The 26,407-nt window shown below is 36.8% G+C and overlaps 1 protein-coding gene across 1 annotated transcript in view; it reads right to left on the bottom strand.

Annotated features, from left to right (window-relative positions):
* Positions 1 to 26,407, bottom strand: part of LPGAT1 (lysophosphatidylglycerol acyltransferase 1) — a 116,559-nt gene that overhangs the window by 56,243 nt on the left and 33,909 nt on the right. The window contains 3 exon segments of the mRNA XM_006878389.1: positions 8,180 to 8,453; positions 13,751 to 13,846; positions 21,518 to 21,636. Of these exon segments, the coding sequence (XP_006878451.1) occupies positions 8,180 to 8,453; positions 13,751 to 13,846; positions 21,518 to 21,636 (489 nt within the window).

Here is a 26,407-nt window from a genome sequence, read left to right as displayed (position 1 = left end):
AACATTGTATTTTATAAAGAAATTTGGTAGCATAGTGGGTTACTCGTTAGGCTGCTAACTGCAAGGTTAGCTGTTCGAATTCACCAGTCCCTCCAGAAAGCAGATAAGGCTTTCTGCTCCTGTAAAGAATGACAGCCCCGGAAACTACATACAGGGTTGCTATGAGTCAGAACTGACTCAAGGCATGCAGCATCAGCATTGTATTCTATGGCAGAGATACTTAATAATTACTTATCCATTCTCTCAACTGAGTGTGAAATCCTGGTGTGGAGTTGTAGGATGAACACACTGGATGCTAATTACAAGGTCAGTGGTTCAAACCCACCAGCCATCTTTGGAAACCTTACACAAGATCATTATGTCAAAACCAACTCATAGGCACTTAACAATAACAATAACATTCTCCCTTCTAGCTGTTAAAGCTATTTCTAATTTTTAAAACAGTATTTATTTTCTTAATTTTTAATAAACTTTTTATTGTGAACAGAGTGAAGGTTTACAAACAAGATAGTCAGTTTTACATTAAAAAATTATATACTTTATTTAATCTCAATTATTATAATCCCCTACATGTAACAAGAGTTATCCTGCTTACTCCCTATGGTTATCCATGTACAAATACCCTCTTTTAAACTAATTTATTTGTTTAAAATAAATATTCTTCCTCCCATACCCATTCAGACGGTGTCTGTCCATGATAACACTGTTGTTTTAAGGTTGTGTAGTCCTGGTGTGGCACTGTGGGTTAATGCGCCAGACTGTAAAGCCATTTGAACTGCAAGGTCATCAATTCAAACTCACCAGCTGCTCCTATACAGGGTTGTCATGGGTCAGAATTGACTCGACAGCACTTACCAACAACATATATATATATATATATATATATATGTCACTGTTTACCTCTATCCCTTTTAGTCCTTGCATAGTTCCCTGTGTCTTCACTTGTCTTCATTACTGTTCTGCCAACCTCCCTCTACTTGTATATTGCCCTCTCCATCACCTGAAGTTAACATGTGTCTGCCCTCTAGCCGGCGAATTGCTCTCCCTTCCCTCCTACCCCTGGTAACCATTAAAGACTGTTTTTTCCAATATGAATATCTTCTGAGTTTTTACAATAGTGACAGTATGCAATATTTGTCCTTTTGTGATTGACTTATTTCAGTCAGCATAATGTGCTCCATGTTCATCCATTTTATGAGGTGTTTTACAGGTTCATTGTTTTTTGTCAATGTTGTACAGTATTCCATTGTGCATATTACCAAAGTTTGTTTATACACTCTTCCATTGTTGGACATTTAGGTTGTCTCCATTTTTGCTACTGTGAATAGTGCTGTGATGAACATCAGTGTGCATATATCTGTGTCCTGGCTCGTATCTCTTGTGGATATATTTGGAGGAATAGATGGGCCATACTTCTAACTTTCTGAGGAAGCGCCATACCATTTTTTATAGTGGTTGAACCATTTTACAGTTCCAACAGCAATGTAGGAGGGTCCCAGTCTCTCCTCACCCTGGTCAGCATTTACTGTTCTCTGTTTGTTTGAACTCACTATTAATGCTGGTATGAGAAGATACCTAATTGTTGTAATGGTTTGCTTCTCTCTAATGGCTAATGGGGAGTCCTGGTGTGATGCTGTGGGTTAATGTGCCAGACTGCAAAGCAGTATGAACTGCAAGGTTGGTGGTTCAAGCTCACCAGCTGCTCCTCGGAAACCCTACCAGGGTCACCATGGGTCAGAACTGACTCGACAGCACTTGACAACAATAACAATGGTTAATGGTGTGGCACTGTAGGATCAACAATGAACTGCAAACTACAAGGTTGGCAGTCCAAATCCACCAGCTGCTCCTCGGAAACCCTACACGGGACTTCTATGAGTTGTAAACAACTCAAGGGCATCTAACAACAACAACAACAACGGCTAATGAATATCTCTTCATATGCTTGTTGGCTGCTGAAGGTTTTCTTTGTTGAAGTAAGTCTTTCTTCATGTCCTGTGTCCATTTTTTAATTGGGTTGTTTGTCTTTTTCTTATAGACATCTTGTAGTTTTCTATAAATTTCAGAGATTAGTCCCCACTTGATATGTTTTTGTAAAAAAAAAAATTGGCACAGCCTGTTCTTATGACTCTTTTGATGAAATCTTTTAATGCACATAAGTGTCTAATTTTTAGATCCCAGTCATCTGTTTTGTCTTCTACTATTTGTTTGTTTTTAGTAATATTTGATAGTGTGCTATGGTGTGAATTAGGGTCCCTGAGTTTGTTGCTATTTTTTCATTGAAGATCTTCATAGTTCTAAGTTTTACATTTAGGTCTTTAATCCATGCTGAGTTTGTTTTTATATATGGAGTAAGATATAGGTCTTGTTTCATTCTTTTTCTACAAATGGATTTTACAGTTTTCCAGCACCATTTGTTCAAGATGCTCTCTCTTCCCCATTTAATAACGTGTTTGGGTCCTTTGTCAAAGATCAGCTGACTGTATGTGGATGGATTTACTTATGGGTTCTCTATTGCAAAGCCAGTGGTTCAAACCCACCAGCTGCTCCTGGGAAACCCCATGAAGGGTCTCTATGAGTCGGAACTGACTCAACAGCACTTAACACCAGCAACAACATGTTCATGAGGGATACTGGTCTATACTTCTCTTTTTTAGTGATGTCTTTGCCTGTTTTGGTATGAGGGTTATGATTGTTTCATAAAATGTGTTCTCGGATTTTTCATCTTTTTCTATATTCTGGAATATTTTGAGTAAAATTGGTGTCTGCTCATCTCTGAATGTTTAGCCAAACTCACCAGTGAAGCCATATGGGTCTGGACTTTCTTTGTTGCGAGCTTTTAAATTACCAGGAGTTATCTGTATCGTTCTTCAATTCTATTAAAGTTTTATTTATGTATTTTGAGACACTCATTGGGAGCATATTTATTTATTACTGTTATACCCTCTTGTTCAATTGACATTTTAATCATGAGAATAATGTCCTTCTTTTTCTCAGTGCTGATTTTTGCCTTAAATACTATTTTATCAGAAATTTATATTGCCATGCCTACTACTTCTCTTATTATATAACTGTTCAAATTTTCTACTTCAGTCTGTGTCACTTAAGGTAGGTTATATTTTTCTAAAAATGAATCCATTTCTACCTGTGATGTCACCCATATTGTTATTTGCATCTTCTCTTTTCTTTTGTGAGATTTGCCAGTGGTTTGTCAATTTTATTAATCCTTTCAAAGAACCAATTTCTTGTCTTGTTGATGCTATTGCTTTTACTGTTTTCTAATTAATATATTAGACTCTAGTCTTTATTATTTCTTTTCTTTTGGTGACTGTAGGCTTACTTTGCTGTTCTTTCTCTAATTGTTGGAGCTGTTGGGTTAATGTTGATTTTGGTTCTTTCTTTTTTTTGGATATGTGCATTTAGTGCTATAAATTGCCATTTAAGCATTGCTTTTCCTGTGTTACAAAGGTTTTGGTATGTGGTGTTTTCATTCTCATTTGACTCAAGAAATGTTTTTTTCTTTCCATTTTTTATTTGTTCTGTTACCTAGTAGCATTTCAGCAAGGTATTATTCAATTTCCATGTATTTGATTTTGTTTCCTTGATCTTCCTATTGTTGATTTCTAACTTTATAGCACTGTGTTCTGGAAAGATGCTCTGTAGCATTTTGATGTTTTAAAATGTACTGAGATTTGCTTTGTGGCCTAACATATGATCTATTCTGGAGAATGTTCTATGTGCACTGGAAAAGAACGTGTATTGTGCTGTTGTTGGATTGAGTGCTTTACACAAATCTATTAGATCAAGTTGGTTGATTGTCTTGTTTAGTTCTTCTGTGTCTGTCAATTTCTTTATAGTTGTTCTATCCTTTATCGAAAGTGGTGTATTAAAATCTTCTACTATTATTGTGGAGTAATCTATATCGTTCTTCAATTCTATTAAAGTTTTATTTATGTATTTTGAGACACTCATTGGGAGCATAGATATTTATTACGGTTATACCCTCTTGTTCAATTGACATTTTAATCATGAGATAATGTCCTTCTTTTTCTCAGTGCTGATTTTTGCCTCAAATACTGTTTTACCAGAAATTTATATTGCCATGCCTACTAGTTTTTGACTGTCATTAGCTTGATATAAGTTTTTTCATCCTTTTATTTTAACCTATTTTTATCTTTGTGTGTAAGGTATGTCCCTTGTAGATAGCATATTGAAGGATCCTGTTCTTATCCATTCTGCTACTCTCTGTCTCTTGACTGAGTAGTGCATTTAATTCATCGATGTTCGACAGGTATGAACTGATTGCAGTCATTTTGGTGTGGGTTTTTTTTTTTGTGTGTGTGTGTGTGCATATTTTTCGGAGCTGAGTTGACGTTTTTTGCGTTTTCTTGCCAATTTCTTCACCACTGTCATTTTAATATTTACAAAATCTTCCTGGTTTCCTTTTTTTATTTTATTAGATGTGGTGTATTAATTATCTTTGAGGTTACCCTATAATTTATTAGTTTTTTTCCCCCAGTTTAAAGCAGTCTGTTTTATCCTAAAACTGACCTGACTTCCTCACCATTTAGAAATTCTGTAAATACACTTTTCCCTCTTTTTGCTTTGTCAATGCCTTCATTATAAATTGATATCTCTGGTTCCCTGTTTTGTCTTATTTTCGATTCTTCTATATCTTGATTGAATTCTGAGTGGGGTTGCCATGTATGCCAATCTCCAGTTGTTGTCTACTGTTAGTTCTCAGTCCAAAGAACTCCCTTTAGTATTTTTGTGTAGTTGGTTTGGTTTTTACAAATTCTTTTAGTTTCTGTTTATTCTGAAATGTTCTGATTTTGCCATAGTATCTGAAGGAAAATTTTTCTGGGCACATGATCCTTGGTTTGCAGTTTTTATTTCAGAGTTTTGTATATGTCTCCCCACTGCCTTCTTGTTTGCATGGTTTCGGCTGAGAAATCAGAGTTTAATTTTATTGGTTCTCCTTTGTAAGTAACTTTTCATTTTTCCTTAGTGGCTTTCAGGATTCCTGTCATTGATTTTGGAGAGTTTGATTATAGTATGTCTTGTTGATTGTCTTGTTGATTTTCTTTTGGGGTCTATGGCTGTTTGGGATTCATGCAGCTTCTCAAATCTTTTCATCTTTCATGTTATGGAAATTGTCTTCCAACAGCTCTTTGGGTATCTTTCTTTGTCTCCTCCATTTCAAATTCCAATCACCCATAAGTTATTCCTCTTCATGTTGTCCCACATGAATCTTACATTCTTTTCAGATCTTTTCATTCTTTTTTCCCTGATTGTTCTTCTAGCTTACTTGTATTGAGAGATTTATCTTCAAGATCACTAATTTGGACTTCCATTGAGTCAAATCTACTCTTTTGTCCTTTCAATGTATTGTCCATTTCTGAAATCTTAGTACTAATCTTCTGGATTTCTATTTGCATGTTTTACATTATCCCCAATCCTTTATCTATTTTGTTTGACTGTTCCTATAGTACTTTCCTGAATTCTTCCCTGCTTTCCTCAACCTTCTGTCAATCCTTTGGATATACCTAAAAATCATTCTCTTGAATTCTTTATCAGGTAATTCCAATGCCTTATTTTCCTTAGAAATGTTTTCTAGCTCTGCCTCTTGGTCATGTGCTTGAGTCATTCTGTCTTGTTTCTTCATGTGAACAGAAATTGTCTGCTGCTTTCGAGACGTTGTGATGTTGCTGTTTTGTATTAAGTTGGTGTATTCTTAGGCACTCACAACTGCCTCTTGCTGGGTGTGATCAGGAGATGAGCTTGTGCATTGTTTTCTGTTCACTGTATGTGCAGTTCAGTGTAGGATAGATTTTGCTGATATTGGTTGTTGTCCTTGATCCAGTGTAGAACAGCTGGTTTTGGCTCCTGTCCAGTAGGTGGGGTTGTAGAGGGTACAGTTATGGCTGGGCTATATTACTGCAGTTGCTGTCTCCTGTCAGGTGAGGCAAGAAGAGCAAACACACATACAAGAGAGAAGAAAACAAACAAACCAGCAAAAAAGAGTGAAAAAAAGAAGATAGTAAAGGAAAAAGCAAGCAATAGCTATCAAAAGAATACAAAAACCAACGAGAGAAAAGAGAGAGAGGAAAATAAAACAATAAAAGTGAGAAAACAAAAAGAATGAAAAAGACTTAAAAACAACTATGGAGAGCAATGAGTAAATGGGAAAGATACCACAGAGTAATTTTTTTAAAAATTAAATAAAGAAGGATAAAAAATATATAAATAAGAAGTAAGAAGCAGTAGCAGTTGGGAAAAAGAAGAAAAAATAAAAGGGTAGCTAGAAGGGAGAGAAAGCAAGAGAAACAAAGATGAGAGAAAAAGAATAAAGAAACAAAAACAATGAAAGAAGGGGAAAAGAATCAGGGCAGTTTACAGACCCAGAGAGAAGAGAATTCTGGAATTTCCTGCCAGCCAGACTTCATGTCATGGATGGCTAGGGGATGAGACAGCAACACTCAATACTACATGGAGTTTCTGTATGGTTAGGTGTTCTCTGTTTTGGGCACCCAGTCTGAAATTAGTTCACACAGACCTCAAAGCAGCTGGGATATCAGGGTATTTCCACTCCTGATGGGAGCCCAGACTGAGCGGTTCTTCTAATCCAGGACTGTCCATAATCTGCTCTGCAAGTCTAGAATAGACCACACCTGATTCCAGGTGCTGGGTTTGGTTCTGCTAACTGCCCCCAAACTTTGATGAGACTTTGACAGCCCGGAGAACAGGAACTTCTCTGGGAATGTATGTGGATGGGGGGTAATTACACCTCTACAGGGTAACTGAGGTACAATAAGAAAAGAAAATAAGTTTGCCCCTTTCTGTCCACCAATAAGCAGTATGCCTCTGTGCCACAACTGCCCTCTTGCCTTCAAAGACACTCATGAAAGTTCAAGATGACCACACCACAGCTGACCAGGCCACCAACACAGTTCAGCAGTTTCTTTCTTTCTTTTTTTCCCTTCTCCTCCACATGTCTGTTCAATGAAGACTAGCCCAGGGCTGGCCAGGGCCAACTCTGCACATCTGGAGCAAAGTCTGCCTAAACAAGGTCCATGCAGACAGCTCTCCCCTCCTTTAATGGGGCCCACAACTGTGGTGCTCATCTCCATGCAGCTCTGACCTCTGGGAAAGTGTGCTTCCCTGGGGGTGTCTAAGGGGGTGGGGGACTGGCAGCTTTACCTCTGGTCACCAGGGAAATATGGAATACAAGAAAAACAATCACAGCTTTGCCTATGCAAACCACAGGTATGTTTCTGCAAAATCGATAAGTTAGCTTATCTCTGAAGCCACTCACAAAAGCTCAAGATGGCTGTGCCTGTTGGGTCACCAGCTCCTATCACCAATATCTTCTGTTTTTGCTGTGTCTGTTCGGCTATCTCTCCTAGTAAGCATTCAATCCACTTCTCAATGCCTTCATCTGAAGGTCAGAGTTCCAGGACTATTTGTGTCTGTTTCACTTGGTTTTCTGTATTTTTGTTGTAGAGGGTCTTTCTGCCTAATATGCAATCTTGTTGCCTCCTTATTTCTAATTTTTTAGTATTATAAATCATGCTATGATAAATTTTTTTACTTCTTTTCCAGATTATTTTCTTTTGCTAAATATTAGTAGTAGAGAATAACGAGCCATTTATTAACATTCTTAAGGTCTTTAATAAACAGTATGAAACTTCATTGAATTGATTCTCCATATTAAAAGCCAACAAAAATACTTCTGTAAAAATAGCTAAGTGAAAATAACATTATTATTTCTATGTGTATATGTATAATTTTAAAAATGTATTAGTCATTTTTATACGTCTATATTTTAACCTGGCAACTCCATTTATAGGAATTTATACTACAGAAATAGTTCCATAAATAAAGAAGGATAGATTTACAGGCATGTTTACTACCACAGTAGGAATGGCCCCAGGAATATATGAATAGGTAGGGTAGGGGAAAGACATTTTAGTTCATATACTTCTGTATTATGTAAATTATTGTAAGCATGGCTTACTTTTGCAAATATAAAAGTGAAAAATTATTCATACACTTATCCTATGAGTATTATTTACATTTGACCAAAATTATAAATATGAACAATAACAACATCACCTTCTGGAACTCCAGAAAATCTTTTCATTCCTATAAAGGAAAAAAATGCTAAGACCCAGCTTACCTAGTTCTTTAGTATTTTCTCCTGCTGGAATTCCATTTTCTTGTCGTGCTACAAGTGTACTCAAAATAATTTTTGTTGCCCCAATCCTTGGCAGAGTGACATGTGTAAGAAATGGCAAGTTATTTTTCTTGGCAAATGCCTGACTTGTTTCTCGCCTCTTCCGGAGGAAGCCCCCTTCTGGAAATAGCACAATCCATTTTCGATCTCTGCTCCTGTAATTGTTTTCTAGGTGCTTCTTGAGAAGCAGCAACTGTTGGTCACGGTGAGATTTTCCCTAGAAGGTACATACACATACCATAAGCAAAGGCATATCTGAAATTAAAATGACATAAAAGCAAATAGGAAAAACAGCTTCTAAATTAAAATCCAATCACAGAACACAATACTGACAGTTTTCTTTTTGACCACAGTAGTAAAAATAGAGAAGTTATATTAGCACTTACCTAAAGCCCTCTCTTTCTGAAGGAAAACAAAATTGTTCTAATTGCCTTTGAAAATTTATTGATTCATTAACTCAGTAACTATTTACTGAATGTCAGACACAGGAGACACAAGAAAAAGAAGAGATCTGTTTGTATCGCATACTCTACTGACAAAGATAGTAAATAAGGAGTATAAACTCGGTTGGTGACATGAGCTAGGAAGAAATGAGTAAGAAGATAGAAGAGGGTCAAGAAAGATCAGGGAGAGCTGCCCTGTTGTTGTTGTTAGGGGCCATCAAGTTGTTTCCAACTAATAATGACCCAATGCACAACAGAAGAAACACTGCACATGTTCTTATATCTTCCTCACAATTGTTGTTACACTTGAGCCCACTGCTGCTGACACTGTGTCAATTCATCCCATTGGGGGTTTTCTTCTCTTTTGGTGAACCCTCCACTTTACCAAGCATGAAGTACTTTTCCAGGGAATGGTCCCTCCTTGATGATAAGTCCAAAGAATGAGAAACGAAGTTTGGCCATCCTAGCTTCTAAGGAGCATTCTGGCTGTACTTAAAACACAGATTTGTTTTAGCAGTCCATGTATTTTCCGTATTCTTCTCCAATACCATAATTCTAATGCTTCAGTTCTTCTATGGTCTTCTTTATTCATTGTCTAACTTTCACACGCATGAGACTCTTGAAAATTCCCTGGCTTGGGTCAGGCACATCTTTGTCCTCAAACTGACATCATTGCTCTTGAACACTTTACAGAAGTCCTGCACAGCAGATTTGCCTAATGTAATACATCACTTGATTTCTTGACTGTTGTTTCCATTCCAGTGTTGATGGTTGATCTGAGCAAAATGAAGTCTTTAACAACTCAGTCTTTCTTCCATTGATCTTGGTGTGATTTATTGGTCCAGTGGTGAGGATTTTTGTTTTATGTTGAGGTGCAACCCATATGGAAGGCTGTGGTCTTTGATATTCATCAGTAAGTATTTTAAGTCCTCTTCACTTTCAGTAAGCAAGATTGTATCATCTGCATATCATAGGATGTCAATTAATCTTCCTCCAATTCTGATGTCACATTCTTCTTCATATAAACCAACTTCTTGGATTGTGCTAAGCATACAGATTGAATAAGAATAGTGAAAGAATATAGCGCCCTACTGCACACCTTTCCTGATTTTAAACAACTCAGTATCCCCCTTGTTCTGTTAAAAAAAAAAAAAGCTGCCTCTTGGTCTATGTTCAGGTTCCTCATGAGCACAATCAAATATTCTGGAATACCCATTCTTTGCAATGTTGTCCATAGCTTGTCATGATTCACACAGTCGAAAATGTTTGCATAGTTGCATAGTTAACAAAGCACAAGTAAGCATCTTTCTGACATTCTCTGCTTTCAGACAAGATCCATCTGATATCAGCAGTGATATTCCTATTCCATACCCTCTTCCTAATCCAACTTGAGTTTCTGGCAGTTCCCTGTCAATGTATATTGTTCTGAGGAGGTGATCACTGAACGTGAAACTGATCATGTGAGTGAACAAGGCATGTGAAGAAGAGAAGAGTACCCCTGGTGGAGAGAACAAAAAGGACCAAAAACCTAAGGTGGGAATTAGCTGGGTATATTCAAAGGTCATTGTAGCTTAAACATACTGAGGAAGGCAGAGCTAGGAGATGAAATTGGAGAGGGAAGCAGAGAACATATCAGAAGGGCCTTCTGCATAATAGAGTGTGGGATGGAAAGTCACAAGGTAATTTTTTAAAGTTAAAGAGTATTGGAGTACTACAAACAATGGAATTTGAAGAGATTTGACTATGATATATTGGCATGAAGTTTTAGTCAGGTAAAACTTTGAAGGTAACACTAAGGTAACAGAATGCTGTGATGGACTGGATCTTAGCTGTGAAGGAGTTAAGAGAGACGCTGTCTTGACGACTGAAAAGACGAACCCAGGAGAATCCGTGGAAGAACCCAAACTCACAACTATATTTTCACGTAGGTTCTTCCTTTTAGTATGATCAATTGACTAATAATTTTCCAGCCAACACAATTACAGAAGCTCCCCAAAATAGCACGCTTTCAGCCTTTAGACTAGATACATTATAAATGTAAAACAAGTTAGGCTCTTTCTTAATTGGTTTGTGGGATTGAACTGATTATGATTAAGTCAGCTATTAAATTACCAAATTTACATGACAATATTTTGACTATTCTTTGAAATATTTTGTCATAATGGTCTAGTAGAAGCAACGGCCAAAGAGATTTTAAAACCTCTTTAATAAATTTTCTCCACCCTACCCCACAACATACATATTATTGTTGCTGGTAAGTACCATGGAATCAATTCCAACTTATAGCGACCCAGAAAAGGGTTTCTGAGAAGTGGCTAGTGGGTTTGAAACACCAATATTATGGCTAGTAGTCCAATTTTTATTAATAATCTACCAGAGGGGAGGGAACAGTTAAAAAATTATTGTAGTTGTTGTTAAGTACTATCAAGCCAGTTCTGACTCATAGCAGCCCTCTAGAGGGTTTCCGAGGAGCCGCTGGTGGGTTTGAACTGCTGATCTTGTGGTTCACAGTCCAGTGCTGATCCTATATTGCCACACCGGGAGTATAGTCAAATATTTAGTATGTGAATATTTTCTACTAATAGAGAGTGATTTAAAAAATGGTAATACTGCACCCTCTCTCAAAGGCAGAAAACTCACAAGCCCTGAAAAAACAAGGCAGTCCCATTGAGTTCTGGCTCTCACAGGTTTCACTGTACTACAATATAAATTCAATAATTTCATTAGATTCTCATGATACATGGGCTCAGCTGGTTTTTCTATTGATTACCCCTAGAGTGGAAGGAGCTCTGGTAGCACAGTGGTTACGAATCAGGTGGCTAACCTTACAGTCAGCAGTTCGAAACTATCAGCTGTCTGTGGGAGAAAGATGAGGCTTTCTGCTTCCGTAAAGATTTACAGCCTCGGAAACCCTATGCAGGGTTGCTATAAGTTGCCACCAATTCCACGGCACATAACAACAACAACCCCTAAAGTGGAGTCCTGACATGGCACTGTAGTATAAGCACTGGATCAAGATGTCATCTGAACCGCAATGTCAGCGGTTCAAACTCACCAACTGTTACTTGGAAACCCTATACAGAGTTGCTACGAATCAGAACTGATTTGACGGCACTTAACAACAACCACCACCCCTAGACTGGGGCCCTGATGTGGCGCTGTAAGATACGTACTGGCCTGCTAACCACAAAGTCGGGGGTTCAACTCCACCAACCGCTTCTCAGAAATCCTATACATGGTCACTATGAGTCAGATGCAACTCGACAGCACTTAACAACAACAATAACTCCTAGGCTACTGTTGTTGAGTGTAGCCAACCCTACAGGACAGAGTAGAACTACCCCATAGGGTTTCCTAGACTGAAATCTTTCCAACTGGTGGCTCTGCTGTCTTCCTGACCAGAGATGCTCTGAGATATTATCCTAGGCTATTTGTTAAGTAGTTTTGATTACTGCATATTTTGTTGTGACCCTATGGCCAATTCACATAGCCACTCCTCCTTCCTCCAGAATCAACTTCTACCATTGTTATTCATCTCTCTGCTCAGAATGCATCCTGGGGTACAACCAAGAGTGTTTCCAGATTAACTGTAAGGTGTGGGGGGAAAAATCCAATTAATATATTCTGTATGTAAAACAAGTATATGTGCTTTATGGAAGCTATTTTCAGAGTTCAGAACTCTTTTTCCTTACTTTCATCTTATTTCTGAATCTGTGGTTCTTACAAGAGGCTTAATTGAATTCACCAGTTAATCATTAAGTGCTTATTATATACGCAAGGCATGCACAATTCAGGTTGAAAGTGATAAACAGAAAAACACTAAATAAGTGTGGCATTATTATACATTAAAAAGCCTTGCATATCATATTTAAGTTATCCCCTTTTGATAAAATGTGTGATACTGGTTGTTGTTGTGGTTGTTAAGTACCATGGAGTTGGTTCTGACTCATAGTGACCCTGCACAGCCTCATCTTTCTCCCATGGAATGTCTGGTAGTTTCGAACTACCGACCTTGAGGTTACCAGCCCAATTTGTAACCACTATGCTACATTGGTAGATAGGGAAATACTATAATGTAGTGCTGATTGGATTGCGATTATAATTCTTTTTCCTACACCCAACTATTCCTAGTACTTAGGGCCCCTTCTCACCCAACCTTCCTCTATCAAACCTATGCCCATTTAAAAAAATTATACCAAATATCGCCTTCCCTCTAAAGTTCTTCTGGGTTCTCAGAAATCTGATGTGCTTACTTTTCTTACTATGAATTTGATAAATATCTTCTCTTTTTAACTAATAATTTTGCTGCTGGAATATAGACTCCCAAGGGATGACAAAAGCCTACTTACTTAGATATCCTCTGAATCTATAAAAATGGCCTACAAATAAAAATAATAGTGCTAATATAAATGACGTAGTAGTGGTAATCAAGATACAAATAATGAAGAAGGCAGCGGGCACTGTTTTAAGTACTTTACATAAGTACCCAAGAAAATAAAATAAAACTGACTAAGTAATTTGCCCAATTCACATATCTAATTAACTGGGATATGGGACAAGCACTTGCTAAAACTCTAGATCAGGGGTGGGGAATGTCAGGTCCACAGGCCATATGTTGTTGTTGTTAGGTGCCATCCAGTTGGTACCGACTCATAGCGACTCTATGCACAACAGAACGAAACACTGCCTGTGAAATCATTTGGTCTGGCCCTGCCAAGGCAACCACAGGGCTGAGTTAATTAAATGCTCGACCAAATATAGCAGGATAATTTTTAAATTGATAATTTTGTATCACAAATGATGCTAAAAATTTTGGCAGAAAAAAGGCTCCCCTGCTCTAGATGGAAAAGGCAGATGAAAGTTAGAATATTTGCATTGTCAGCCTTTTAGTACTTACATATACCCAAATTCAGATTGCAATAAATGTTTCAGGGAACAAAAGGATCAAAGGAAGAGTTCCCTGAAACAGCACAACAGGCTTTTCTCATTATATTTGGTTTCGTTATGCCTCTTTTTACAATCAAGGCTAAATTTGATAAAAAAAGAAATGAAAAAAAAATTCATTACTTACCTGCCTTATAAAGAAGTCTCCATGAATTAAAGAAACAATTCCAAAGTTTGTATACTTAAAAATATGATCCATCAACCACATCATCTGAACAACAACCTAGAAGAAGTCATTGACAAGGAATAATTAAACGACAGCAAGAAGAAATCTGACTATAGTCTAGCCAAGGCTCCACATTTTAAATATAATCACCCAAGCATATTCTTAAACCTAATCCCATAAAGATTTTTAGCCTTGGAAACTCTATACTGGGTTGTTATGTGTCGGAATCAATTGGACAGCACTTAACAACTAAAAGTTGTTGTTGTTGTTACGTGCCATCGAGTCGGTTCCGACCCATAGCGTCCAACTAAAAGAGTGTCCCTAAAAAGTTACAAGTTTTGATTCCAAGTCTTGGAATACTAGATCATAAGTAGATTACTGTTTAACAAATTAAGTGAAACTAACTTCTTAAACTTAATGATTTCAAAGTTGTTCTATATTTGAACAAATTTTCTAGTAATTCTTATGTTGTTGTTTATTGCCATCACATAATTCTTATAAAATTATTTTGAAACAATAAATAAAATGGTGAAATTGTTAAATGAGGGCCATAACCTTTTTTTGTCTTTAATAACAACTATAATTTTCTATTTAAAATACAATATTTAATCTCAATAGCTAAGATATTAAAAGCTAATGCCTAAACTAAAAGAACATTTAACTATTTGTGTGGCACTGTGGGGGTTAATGCACTGGCCTGCAAAATCGGTTTGAACCACAAGGATGGTGATGGCTCAAACTCACCAGCTGCTCTTTGGAAATCCTATACAGGGTTGCTATGGGACAGAACCAACTCGATGGCATTAAACATAGCATAATTAATCATTTATACGCCCTAGTATATAACACAGAATATTTGTTCATTTATGCAAGGCCATATTCTCTGCTAGCATAAAAACATCTGTACAGTCTCAGTTCTTAAATGCAAACATTTTATCCATTACTAATAAGTGTTAATAACCATAAGAAGAGCACACATGCCATTTCAAGCAAATTTCAGAGTTAAAATTAAGTGTAAACTGGGATCTAATTAATGGATTGGTTAATTGCTCTTCCCTGCTGAGGAAATAGCATTCCTTGTTCTAAGCGTTAAATACAGAGAAAGCTATAACCTCAATCAAGAATGCAATAGAAGTCCACTTTGGTTTCCTATGCAACAATAAATGTAAATATCATCTCAAAGAATAAAGTACGTGACCTTATATACAAGGGAGCTTCAAAATGTTCATGGAAAAATAGAATTAAAAGATAATGGGAATGTAAAACTAAAGTTCTCCCATGTAAACTATCATATAATTCACAATAAAGCATTAAAAAAAAAAAAAAAAAAGAATGTGTGTGGGGAAGATAGAGTCCCCACTGAACAGCTTTCATCTTGTCTAGATGGGGATAAGATTCTGATTCAATAGAGAGTAACTGTTATCATGACTAAATGCGACTGTCACAATTGTAAAGGCAGAAGTTTTGTAACAAAAATGGGGGAGTAGTTAAACTTACATCCATAAATAGAGGACCCTAGGACCATCAGGGGAGAAGAGCACAAGTGGAATGCAAGGCCTATCCAGAGAAGCAGCGACACTAGAGATAGAGGCAGAGATGTGGACATAGAAAGAGGGAGCAGCTGAGGACTCTGGATTCATGGAAAGAGAGGGACTGAGAGCTGGCGGCCATGAGGCAGACTTGCAGACTGTGCCCTTTGGTGGTGTAAATTATTATATATTCCTGAGTGGTTTTTTTTTTAAACAAAAGGAGCTAAAGTGAATAGAGAGAAATACTGTTAACTGATGTACATGGAGATTATAATCATTGTAATGAACCAAGGTGTATGATCTGTTGAATGTAAAACTGGTATCTGCCCTGTAAACTTTCACTCAACTCATAATAAAAACTTTAAAAAAAAGAAAAAGAAAAAAAAAGTTAATGGAATTTTCCCATGAACTTTTTGAAGTTCTGTTAAGCACAGACACCCATGGGCTGCTTTTATTCAAGTATTATAAAAGCCCACAGATAATAAAACTTGTGTCTTAATTTTTTGGTCAATAGTTCAGTTACACATCTCCTATATCATCAACTTAACTATTCTGAATCACTTTTGAAAATGAAGATGGGTACCCAGTAAAAGCTGATTTGCCAAGTCAGTTTACACAGAATAAAATAACTACCACCATCTCTTTTTTCAATCCAGCTTTGTTTTGCAATGATGATTACTTTGTTTAAATATATTAAGATTTGAACTTAATGGAATTTTCTGAAAACTCTCTTAGGAAACAAACGAACAAAAAGCAAATGAATATAAAACACTTCAGAGCTTTATACACAGTATGAAGTATTGATGTTGTTAGGTGCCATCAAGTCAGTTACAACTCATAGCAACCCCATGTACAACAGAATGAAACACTGCCTGGTCCTGCCCTATCCTCACAACTGTTATATTTGAGCCCACTGTTGCAGCCACTTAGCTGCTATTAATTGGCCTCTGTCTAAAATGTTGTTGTCAAGTGCCATCTAGTTGGCTCCGAATCATAGTGACCCTGTATAGAGTTTTCCAGGAGCGGCCACTGGATTTGAATCACTGACCTTATAGTTCACACCAACTTTGTGGCCCAGCGCATTATCCAGCAGCTCCACACCAGGACTTTAAATCCCCAACACTAAAATAACTAGGTTTTCTGTTTAACCGTAAGATACACTGATGGTGGATTTATCTCTTCAGCTAGAAGAGTTATCTAAAACAAATAAGACAATCATAGCCAACCTATCTTACTGAGATTTATATGGAAAATTCTCATAGCTGAAATTTATATGGGATAATTGTGTCCTCTCCAACTTATTTTAAGGGAAATGTGTACATATCAATAGATGTTTTTCAAACATTTAATAAAGTTCTCCTGACAGAAATAAAACTTAAGTTTCACTTTAAATTGACAAAATTTATCATAAATTACATAAAAACATGCAAGACACTCATACTTTGGAGATAAAACTTACTTTCCTTATACTTCGGACATAAAACAAAAACTTACTAAAAAGACACCAGCATATTTACAAAATACAATTAATCACTTGTTTCATAATCATCAACAATGTTGTTGTTGTTAGGTGCCATCAAGTCAGTACCGACTCATAGCAACCTTATGCCCAGCAGAATGAAACACTGCCTGATTCTGGGTCAACCTCACTACTGTTGCCACGATTGAGTCCATTGATGCTGCCATTTGGCCAATCCATCTCAATGGGGGTCTTCCTCTTTTTCTCTGACCCTCCACCTTACCAAACATGACATCCTTCTCCAGCGACTGGTCCCACCGAAGTATGAGGAGACAAAGTTTGGCCATCCTGATCTCCAAGGAGCACTCTGGTTGCACTTCTTCCAAAACGGATCTATTGTTTCTTTTGGAAGCCCATGGCACTTTCAGTATTCTCCCCCAACACCACAACTCAAAAGCATCAATTCTTCTACAGTCTTCCTGATTCACTGTCCAGCTTTCGCATGCTTATGAGGTTATTCAAAATACCAAGGCATGGGTCGGGTGCACCTTAGTCTGCAAGCTGACATCTTTGCTCTTCAACACTTTAAAAAGTTCCTGTGCAGCAGATTTGCCTAATGCAATACGTCGTTTGATGTCTTAACTATTGCTTCTCTGAGTGTTGATAGTTGATCCAAGAAGAATGAAGTCCTTGACAACTTCAATCTTTTCTCCATTGATAAGAATACTGTTTATTGGTCCAGTGGTAAGGAATTTTGTTTTCTTTACACTGAGATGTAATCCATACCATGTGTACAGTCTTCTCTTATGCTGTCTAAAGGTATTCGAAATGAACAAATCATTGATTTTGCAGAATTCTATCAGGTGATCTCCAGCATCATTTCTATCACCAAAACCATATTTTCCAACTACTGATCCTTCCTCTTTGTTCCCAACCTTTGCATTCCAATCACCAGTAATGATCAATGCATCTTGATGGCAAGCTTGATCAATTTCAGATTGAAGAAGTTAGTAGAATTCTTCTATTTCATCCTCACTGGCTTTAGTGGTTGTTGTATAAATTTTCTGGCACTATATCTGGCAGTGTGTCTCTGCTATTCATAAGTTTTTTAGTGACTAAATACTCGGAAATAGTTCGTCACTCCTTCTGCCTAGTCTGTCTTCGTTTGGAAGCTCATCTGAAACCTGTCCACCATGGGTGACCCTGCTGGTATTTAAAATACTGGAGGCACAGCTTCCAGAATCACAGCAACTCACAAGCCACCACAGTACAACAAAAAGACAGATGAGTGGTGGCCATCAACCACGGGAATCAGTAAATACAAGTTACCAGATCAACTCTGTCTGATAGGACTGTCTCTCAGAATTTTGTTAGGTATTTCCAAACGATAAAATTGGTCTGCATCAATTATCTTTTACCTAGAAGTATAAGTATGTAGAGAGGCTTAAATAAATGACTCCATGCTTTATGTCCTTTTGAAACTATAGTAAGGTCAACAGTTCTTGGGTAAGTTTGGAAGTATGCAAAGGCATGTGTGTTTGTGACAATAATTAGGAGTGCTACTAGCATATGGAGAGCTCTGGTAGCATAGTGGTTACGAATTGGGCTGCGAACCTGAAGGTCAGCAGTTCAAAACTACCAGCTGTTCCACGGGAGAAAGATGAGGCTTTCTGCTCCTGTAAAGATTTACAGCTTCAGAAACCCTGTACAGAGTTGCTATGAGTCGGAACCAACTCCACGGCACATAACAACAACAACAACAACTAGCATATGGGGAGTGTGGTGGCTCCATATGAAAAGCACTGGACTGCAAACCACAGTTCTACAGTTTGAGCCTGCCAGATAGTCCATGGGAGAAAGATGAAGTTTTCTGCTCTGACAAAGATTTAAAAGTTTTGGAAACCCTATGCAGAGTTGCTATGAGGAAGAACCAAAGCAAAGGCACTTAACAACAACTAGCACTTAGTGGGGTGTCAGCTGGGGATATAAAACACCCAGCAATGGCTAGGACATTCAGTGCAAAGGTATGGTTCTACTAAAGTGTCAACAATGTTCCCATTAAGGAACACTAACAGGTGCTTCAAAAAGTCTACTGAATTCAATAAGCTAAGTTACGATCACATCACCATTAAACTAATTTTTTATTTTTAAGTGACCCAAAATTTACCATTTGCCTTCCTACTTTGAGTGTATCCATGTAATCAAATAAACATTAAATCAAACACAGTAAATCAAATAAAAATTAAATCAAACACAGTAAATCAAATAAACATTCCTACTTTTAAATCTGACTTAATATTGCCCTGTACTTATTAGGGAGGAGACAGCGCTAATGATGCACCATTATGTTTCTCCATTGTTCCGTTATGACAAAAGACAATAATCTTAGAATTTAGATTATTTAGTAATATCACAGCATTTTTTAAAAATGCTCAGCATAAAATAATCTGAAAATTAAAACAAATTTTTTCTGGATAGAAAAATGAATTTAAACAAAGTAGCTCAAATCATTTTACAAAAGCAGACAAACAAAAGAATCTTTCTTTTTTCCATGTGATTGGTGAATTTAAAATAACGTAACATTCTAGTTAATACAGTTATCATCTATGCCCAAATGTAGTAAAAATACAGTTAGATAAATTTTTACTAACAATTTGATAATTTTTTTATTAAAAAAATACTCACATACATTGTACCCTTCAGTATAATCACTATAAGGTTAATTAATAACAATAAAAGTTTTGCCTAATTGGGGTTCATGTTGATAGGAAGTCAAAAAGCTGGTTTTTACAAACTTTTAACATCTTAATTTAGGCAATAAATATCATTATAAATGCAAATATTTCTAAACTTTGATGCATTTAATAATTCAAGATCTTAAACATAAAAAAGGAGTAAGTTTATTTCATATTCCAGCAGGATCATGCTTCTGCTTTAAAGACAAACAAGAAAAACAGATTACACGACAATTAAGCCACTGAGTGGATTCTCACTCATAGCACAGAGTAGAACTGCTCCCTAGGGTTTCTAAGGCTGCAAATCTCTAGGACCCAAATACACCAGCTGTATTTCTGCCGCTATGATTTTGCAAAGACTGTCTCACAAAGGAAGAAGGTCCTTCTTTGTCTCCCCATTCTGCACAACTAAATGATACTCAACCTTCAAGATCAAGTTCACGTCCTCACCCCATCACAAGAGTTTCCTATATTGGTCAAGTCAATGGTTAAATTCACTCGTCACTGAGGTTCTCTTACTTTGCAATAAGCATTATTTGTGATACGTTCTCTTTACCTGCTACTGAATTATAAACTTCTTAGAGAATGATGGGAACTATAAACTCCTTAGAGAATGATGGTGTCTTATACATCCTACATTCACTAACCACAGATATTAAGCATTTAAGAAATATCTATTGATTTGTGTCTTCACTAATAGGTCAAATATTAACTCCATTAATTTTCTACACTTTCTGTTATTTTGTCATTTATGAACATAACGTATTTAACTCTTCCTAAGGTGGTAATGCTAAAGATAAGCACTGGACTGCTAACCATAAGGTCCATGGTTCAAGCACACCAGCCGCTCCATGAGAGAAAGATGAGGCTCGAACCACAGAACATGTGGTTCGCAGTCAAGTGCTTATCGTAAAGGTTACAGCCTCAGAAATCCTATATAAAGTCACTGTGCGTTGGAAATGACTTGATGGAACTTAACAAGGTGACAATGTTAAAGACTGAACTTATTTAAACTAGTGGCTCCATACGATAAGCACTTGACTGTGAACCACAAGTTCTGTGGTTCGAGCCCATCAGCAGCTCCATAGGAAAAAGATGAGGCTTTCTGCTCCTGAGACGATTAAACGGTTTGAAGACATTTTATAGGGTCACTATGAGTTGGAACCAACCCGATAGCATTTAACAACAACAACAATTGTGGGAGCGCAGCAGCTCCATATGATAAACACTGGACTGCGAACTGCAAGACTGCAAGGTCTATGGTTCAGGCCCACCAGCTGTTTCATGGGAGAAAGATGAGGCTTTCTGCTCCCGTGAAGATTTAAAGCACATAATAAAAACCACAACCCAATTTACAGATATATTTAGTTATTGGGGGTGGTGGTGGTGGTGAGCCACCTTGTTGGTTCTGACTCATAGTGACTCTGTATATAGTTTCTGAGACTATAAATCTTTAAGGGAGCAGAAAGGTAGGTTTGAACAGCTGACCTTGCTGTTATCCATTCAAGCAATGTAAAATCAATCAATGGTTCAAATACAGTCTTAGCAGAATAGGCTAAACAAGGCTTTGATCTTCCATTGCAACTCACTTTACAAATAAAATCCCAAACTACATTTATCTTATTTTCTTCTGGCTGAAGATTCTCAAAATCACCTAATTCATGAAGCAAGCAGTACTGCTTTGTATTTCTGAAACGGGCAATCTACCACTTCACCTCCAGACAGTCACCAATTTGAATCATGGTGACTTTGCTTTTAGCCCAGCTATTTTATTTTTAAGGGTCTAAATTTCCCCATGTAGAATTATATTGTTTGTTTATATTTTCTAAATGTTCAGGAAAATTATACATATTAAAGCCTTATATGTGTAATTTTCAAACACTTTAGTACACATGATCCAACCTGGACTAAGGTATTTGAAATGATTCTTTTTAAGGGGGGAAAAAAATGCAAAGGAAATAAGTTTACTACCACTAATCCAGGAGAAAAGCATCGCTTCCCTTACCAGCCCTTTATCCTGGAGGCACATCATCAGAGTGCACACATCTCCTGTTGCCTGGTGATTCACCAGCATCACTGCTTCATCTTTGGAAATTGCTTTAATATCTTCTCCCCATTCCATCACTGTAAGAAAAAGTTTCAGAGCTGTCATTTTAAAGATTTTTACATTAGTAGAAAAAATGGCATACATTAGTGACGGTATGTCATCGAGCTAAACTTCAAAAGGTTCAAAAGTAAGTTCATTTCTACAAAAACCAGAACATTGAAATAACATTTTATCGAGCCTTTAACTATTTATTAAAATGTAAAACTGCCATACCTTTTAGCCTAGAAATTCTACTAAGAATTAATCCTATAGAAACATTCATCCAATAAGCAAAGATAGATGTATAAGGGACGTTTACTATAATTTAAATGCTTACCAATAGATAAGATAATTATGATACAATGGAGTAATATAAACCCATTAAAAGAATGGTGGAAGCATATACAACGGAGCTTAAAAATATTTGTGGAATAATTCCAGTATCTTTAAATTCCATGGTGATTCAGAAAGACATATTATGAAGAGAGCAAAAGCAAATCACAAAACAGTATATATAGTAAGATTTATCATTTAGAAAAAGAAATATATATATTAGTTTATACATTGAAAAAACTCTGGAAGAACACCATTAAAATTCTACTTTATAATAAAATATCAAGCATTGCCAAAAATATGAGATTGCTAATTTTTATATTAGAAAACTAATAAAGATATTAAACAAAAATAAAAACCTGTTCAGATGAAGTCACTGTACCAATCATGTATGTATACTCTATGCAAATTAGTGATAGCTCTAATGAGTATGTCCCTCATTTTCATGGCAAATTCACTTCACAGAAAATAGTGAGCATGAGTTTTCAAACATCAGGATTCTACCAAGAAACTTCTAGGTTCCCTACATGTCTGAATTGAATTACAAATCACAGGCAGATGATGTATAAATTAGTGTCAATTTTGACTCCATCCTCATCTCACTTATTGCTATTAAAAAAAAGTTACATCACCTATGTGGACCAGTTTGGGATGAAACAGGAATGGGGAGACCAGGAGACCACCTGCTTGCTCTCCCAGAGCCTCCCTCATACCCTTCTTATTCCTCAGAGCCACCCAAGATAGTAGAGCACCTCATAAAAGTTCATTTGAGAAAAGGGTTTTGTTTTTGTTTTTTTTTCTTGCTATTAAAACCCATTTAAGTAAGCCAGCTATTCCCATTCATTTTAAGGATCTTAAGTTGTTTTTTTAAGTTTTGGATCTTAAGTTTTTTAATTAAGAAATTTTCAGATGAATTGGACATACATTGTTTGGGTATATACTTGCAAAGTGAAGTGTTCCAATCATTCTATCATGTATCATGTGATCACTAATACTGTACTCAAAATAGTTTACAACAAATGTGAAAAAAAAAAAAAAAAGTACTTTTTTATGTATTTAAAAATTAATGTGATGGAGAAACTACATTGTTGTTAAATGCCGTTGAGTTGGTTTAGTCTCATAGTGACCCTATACAGGGCTTCCAAGAAACAGCTGGTGAGTTTGAACTGCTGAACTTTCAGTTCAAACAGACCTTGAAGTTGATTACTTATTCTACAGTACCATACCAGAAACTACATTTATTGTTGCTGTTGTTGTTAAATATCATGGAGTCGGTTCTGACCCATAGCGACCTTATAAAGGGTTTCTGAGGTGAGCTTGAACTGCCAACCTTGCAGTTCAAACAGACTTTGTAGTCCACCACATTAACTCACAGAATCACACTCCAAAATCTACATTTGTTGTTGTTGTTAAATGCTGTGGAGTCGGTTCCAACCCATAACAACCCTATTGAACGGTCCAGCACATTATCCTGCAGCGCCACACCAGGAAACCATTGTTGTTGTTAGGTGCCATCAAGTCAGTACCAATTCATAGAAACCCCATGCACAATGGAATGAAACACTGCCCAGTCCTGGGACAACCTCACAATTGTTGCTACGCTTGAGCCCACTGATGCTACCACTTTGCCAATCCATCTCACTGGGGGTCTTCCACTTTTTCTCTGACCCTCCACCCTACCAAACATGATATCATTCTTGAGCGACTAGTCCCTCCTGACAATATGTCTGAAGTATGAGAGATGAAGTTTGGTGGTGGTAGTAATGTGCCGTGGAGTCAGTTCTGACTCATAGAGACCCTGTACAGGGTTTCCGAGGCTGTAAATCTTTACGGGAGCAGAAAGCCTCATCTTTCTCCTGCAGAACAGCTGGTAGTTTCGAATTGCTGACCTCTACCCTTTACGGGAGCAGAAAGCCTCATCTTTCTCCCACAGAACAGCTGGTAGTTTCGAATTGCTGACCTCTACCCTAGTTTGTTGTTGTTGTTGTTGTTGTTGTTGTTAAGTGTTGTCAATTAGGTTCCGACCCATAGCGAGCCTAGTTTGTTGTTGTTAAGGGTTGTCAAGTAGGTTCCAACCCATAGTGACCCTGTATAGGAGTAGCTGGTGAGCTTGAACCACCAACCTTGCAGTTCAAATGGCTTTGCAGTCTAGCGCATTAACCCACAGCGCCACACCAGACTCCTAGTTTAGGAACCTTTAAATGTGATGTCAGATGATTCTGAAAATTCAGGTTGCTATGGATTAAACAGTGCCTCCAAGTGTGTTGCAAATCCTAACCTCTGTATCTGTGGTTATAATTCCACTTGGGAATGGGTGTTCTTTGTTATGTTGATGGAGCCATATTAGTGGAAGATGTGTTTAGAGTCAATCTCTGTAGAGACATAAAAGAAGCAGATTAAACAAGCAGAGATGAGGGTTGATGGATGGCAAACCATATGATCAACAAGGAATTAAGAGACAAGGACCTTTCATCAGAGCTGACAAAGAGAAAGCCTTCCGCTAGAGTCTACACCTCCTAAGCTATGAGAATACATTTGTTTGTTAAAGCCATACACTTGTGATCTTTCTCTTATAGCAGAACTAATAGCTAAAGCAGAAGCGAACACTGTGAGAGTGCAGCCTCTGAAAAATACAGCAGTAGCATCAACTTTCCACAAGAGTGGTCTTTCCTTTCCCAACTTAGTGTAGCTGACAAATCAACTTTACTGAAACACTTCTACCACCAAAACAAAACCCACACTTCTAGTGAGTTGATTCCAACTCACAGTGACCCCATGTAGGGTTTTCAATACTGTTCATCTTTTTGGGAGCAGACAGCTTCACCATTCTCCTGTAGAGAGACTGGTGGGTATGAACCACCGACCTTGCAGTTAGCAGTCTAATGCTAACCTATTGCACCACCAGGTCTCCTTGAAACACATCTAAACAGCTAATATATCATACATTGCTACAGGGGACTATAAATTGGTATAATTCTATTGAAAGTCAATTTGGCAATATATGTTAAAATTAAGAAACAGGTAAACTTTTTCACCCAAAAATTTTACTTCTAGGAATTCACCTTGCAGATAACATATAACATACACTTTATAAACTTTACATTAATGGAGAGTTCCTCCTGATTGTTTTTTTAAACAAAATCATTTTGGTGTTGTGTAAAGGTGTTTCCATAGTAGGTTAAGGTCGAAGGTTAGAGTCTACCAATCAATCTGTAGAAGAAAGACGAAGTTTTCTGCTTCTGTAATGATTTACAACCTTGGAAGCCCTATAATATAGTTGCTATAAGCCAGAATCAACTCAATAACATATAACAACGTAGCACGCAGTGGGAAAGCGTATGTGAATATAACTGCAAATAAAAATAAAAGGTCTCTTACTATTTGTTTTCTATACATAGGTAAACAAATCTAGTAAGCAAGATCAATTTAAATTATCAAAATATAAATTGAATTCAGAAACCTCCAACTTGCTATAAAGCCCACAGTGGCAGATCACCACATCAATTTAAGAGGGAACAATTAATCTTGTTCATGTCCTAATTGAAAAGGACCAACAATTAACAGCAGAAACAATAACCAACCCTGTAGACAGCTCAACCGGTTCAGTTTACACAAAAGTCATGTTGGATTTTGCAACAATCTAAATTTTGTAGAAATAAACTTAATTTTCAGTATCTATGAGATCTTTTTTCAGAACATACTTTACAAAAATTACTGTTGGAAATCTAAATGACTGGAAAATCTAAATTAAAAAAATGTTTCTAGAGAAATAGCTATTTATTTTATGTATGAAGTACTTATATTCTTTATATCGTGCATCCTGCTCTCCAAGACCAGTAAGTACAACAATTGAGCTAATACCTTAAAGAATAGGATCATTAATACATCAAAGAACAAAGTTATGGATGTCTGCCAGTTTTTATATTGCACTTGATTAGATGAACAAAACTATTTTAACACACTGTTCTACGAAATGAATTCTCAAAACAGAATTGGGTCAGGTCCACTACTCCCAAAGGGAATGAAGGACAACTGAATAAAAACTGGAAGAAAATTTCTCTAGTTGCAAATGAATTTTTAAAATTCTCATTAAAAATTTAAAGTAAAAGATTATCACTTATTAAGCATACACACACATATTCTACCAATAAATATATAATTAAATTAATATTTATTATGACAGTTCTCATCTCAAAAACAAAAACAAACTGTCACAGCAAATTCCTTAAAAATAGTGATGATAAGGCCATTATGTTATTGTTGTGATTATGTGCTGTAAAGTTGTTTCCAACTCACAGCAATCTTGCGTGACAGAGTAGAACTACCCCAATGGGTTTTCTAGGTGGTAATCTTTTTTCCCTCAGGGTAGCTAGTGCTTTCTAACCACCAACCTTTTGGTTATGATTTAGTTACCTAGTGCTGCTACAACAGAAATACCACAATTGGATGGCTTTAACAAATAGAATTTTATTCTCT

The sequence above is a fragment of the Chrysochloris asiatica genome, unplaced genomic scaffold, assembly GCF_000296735.1.
Source record: "Chrysochloris asiatica unplaced genomic scaffold, ChrAsi1.0 scaffold00009, whole genome shotgun sequence".
Classification (NCBI taxonomy): Eukaryota; Metazoa; Chordata; class Mammalia; order Afrosoricida; family Chrysochloridae; genus Chrysochloris; species Chrysochloris asiatica.
This window is presented reverse-complemented; position numbering and strand designations above follow the sequence as displayed.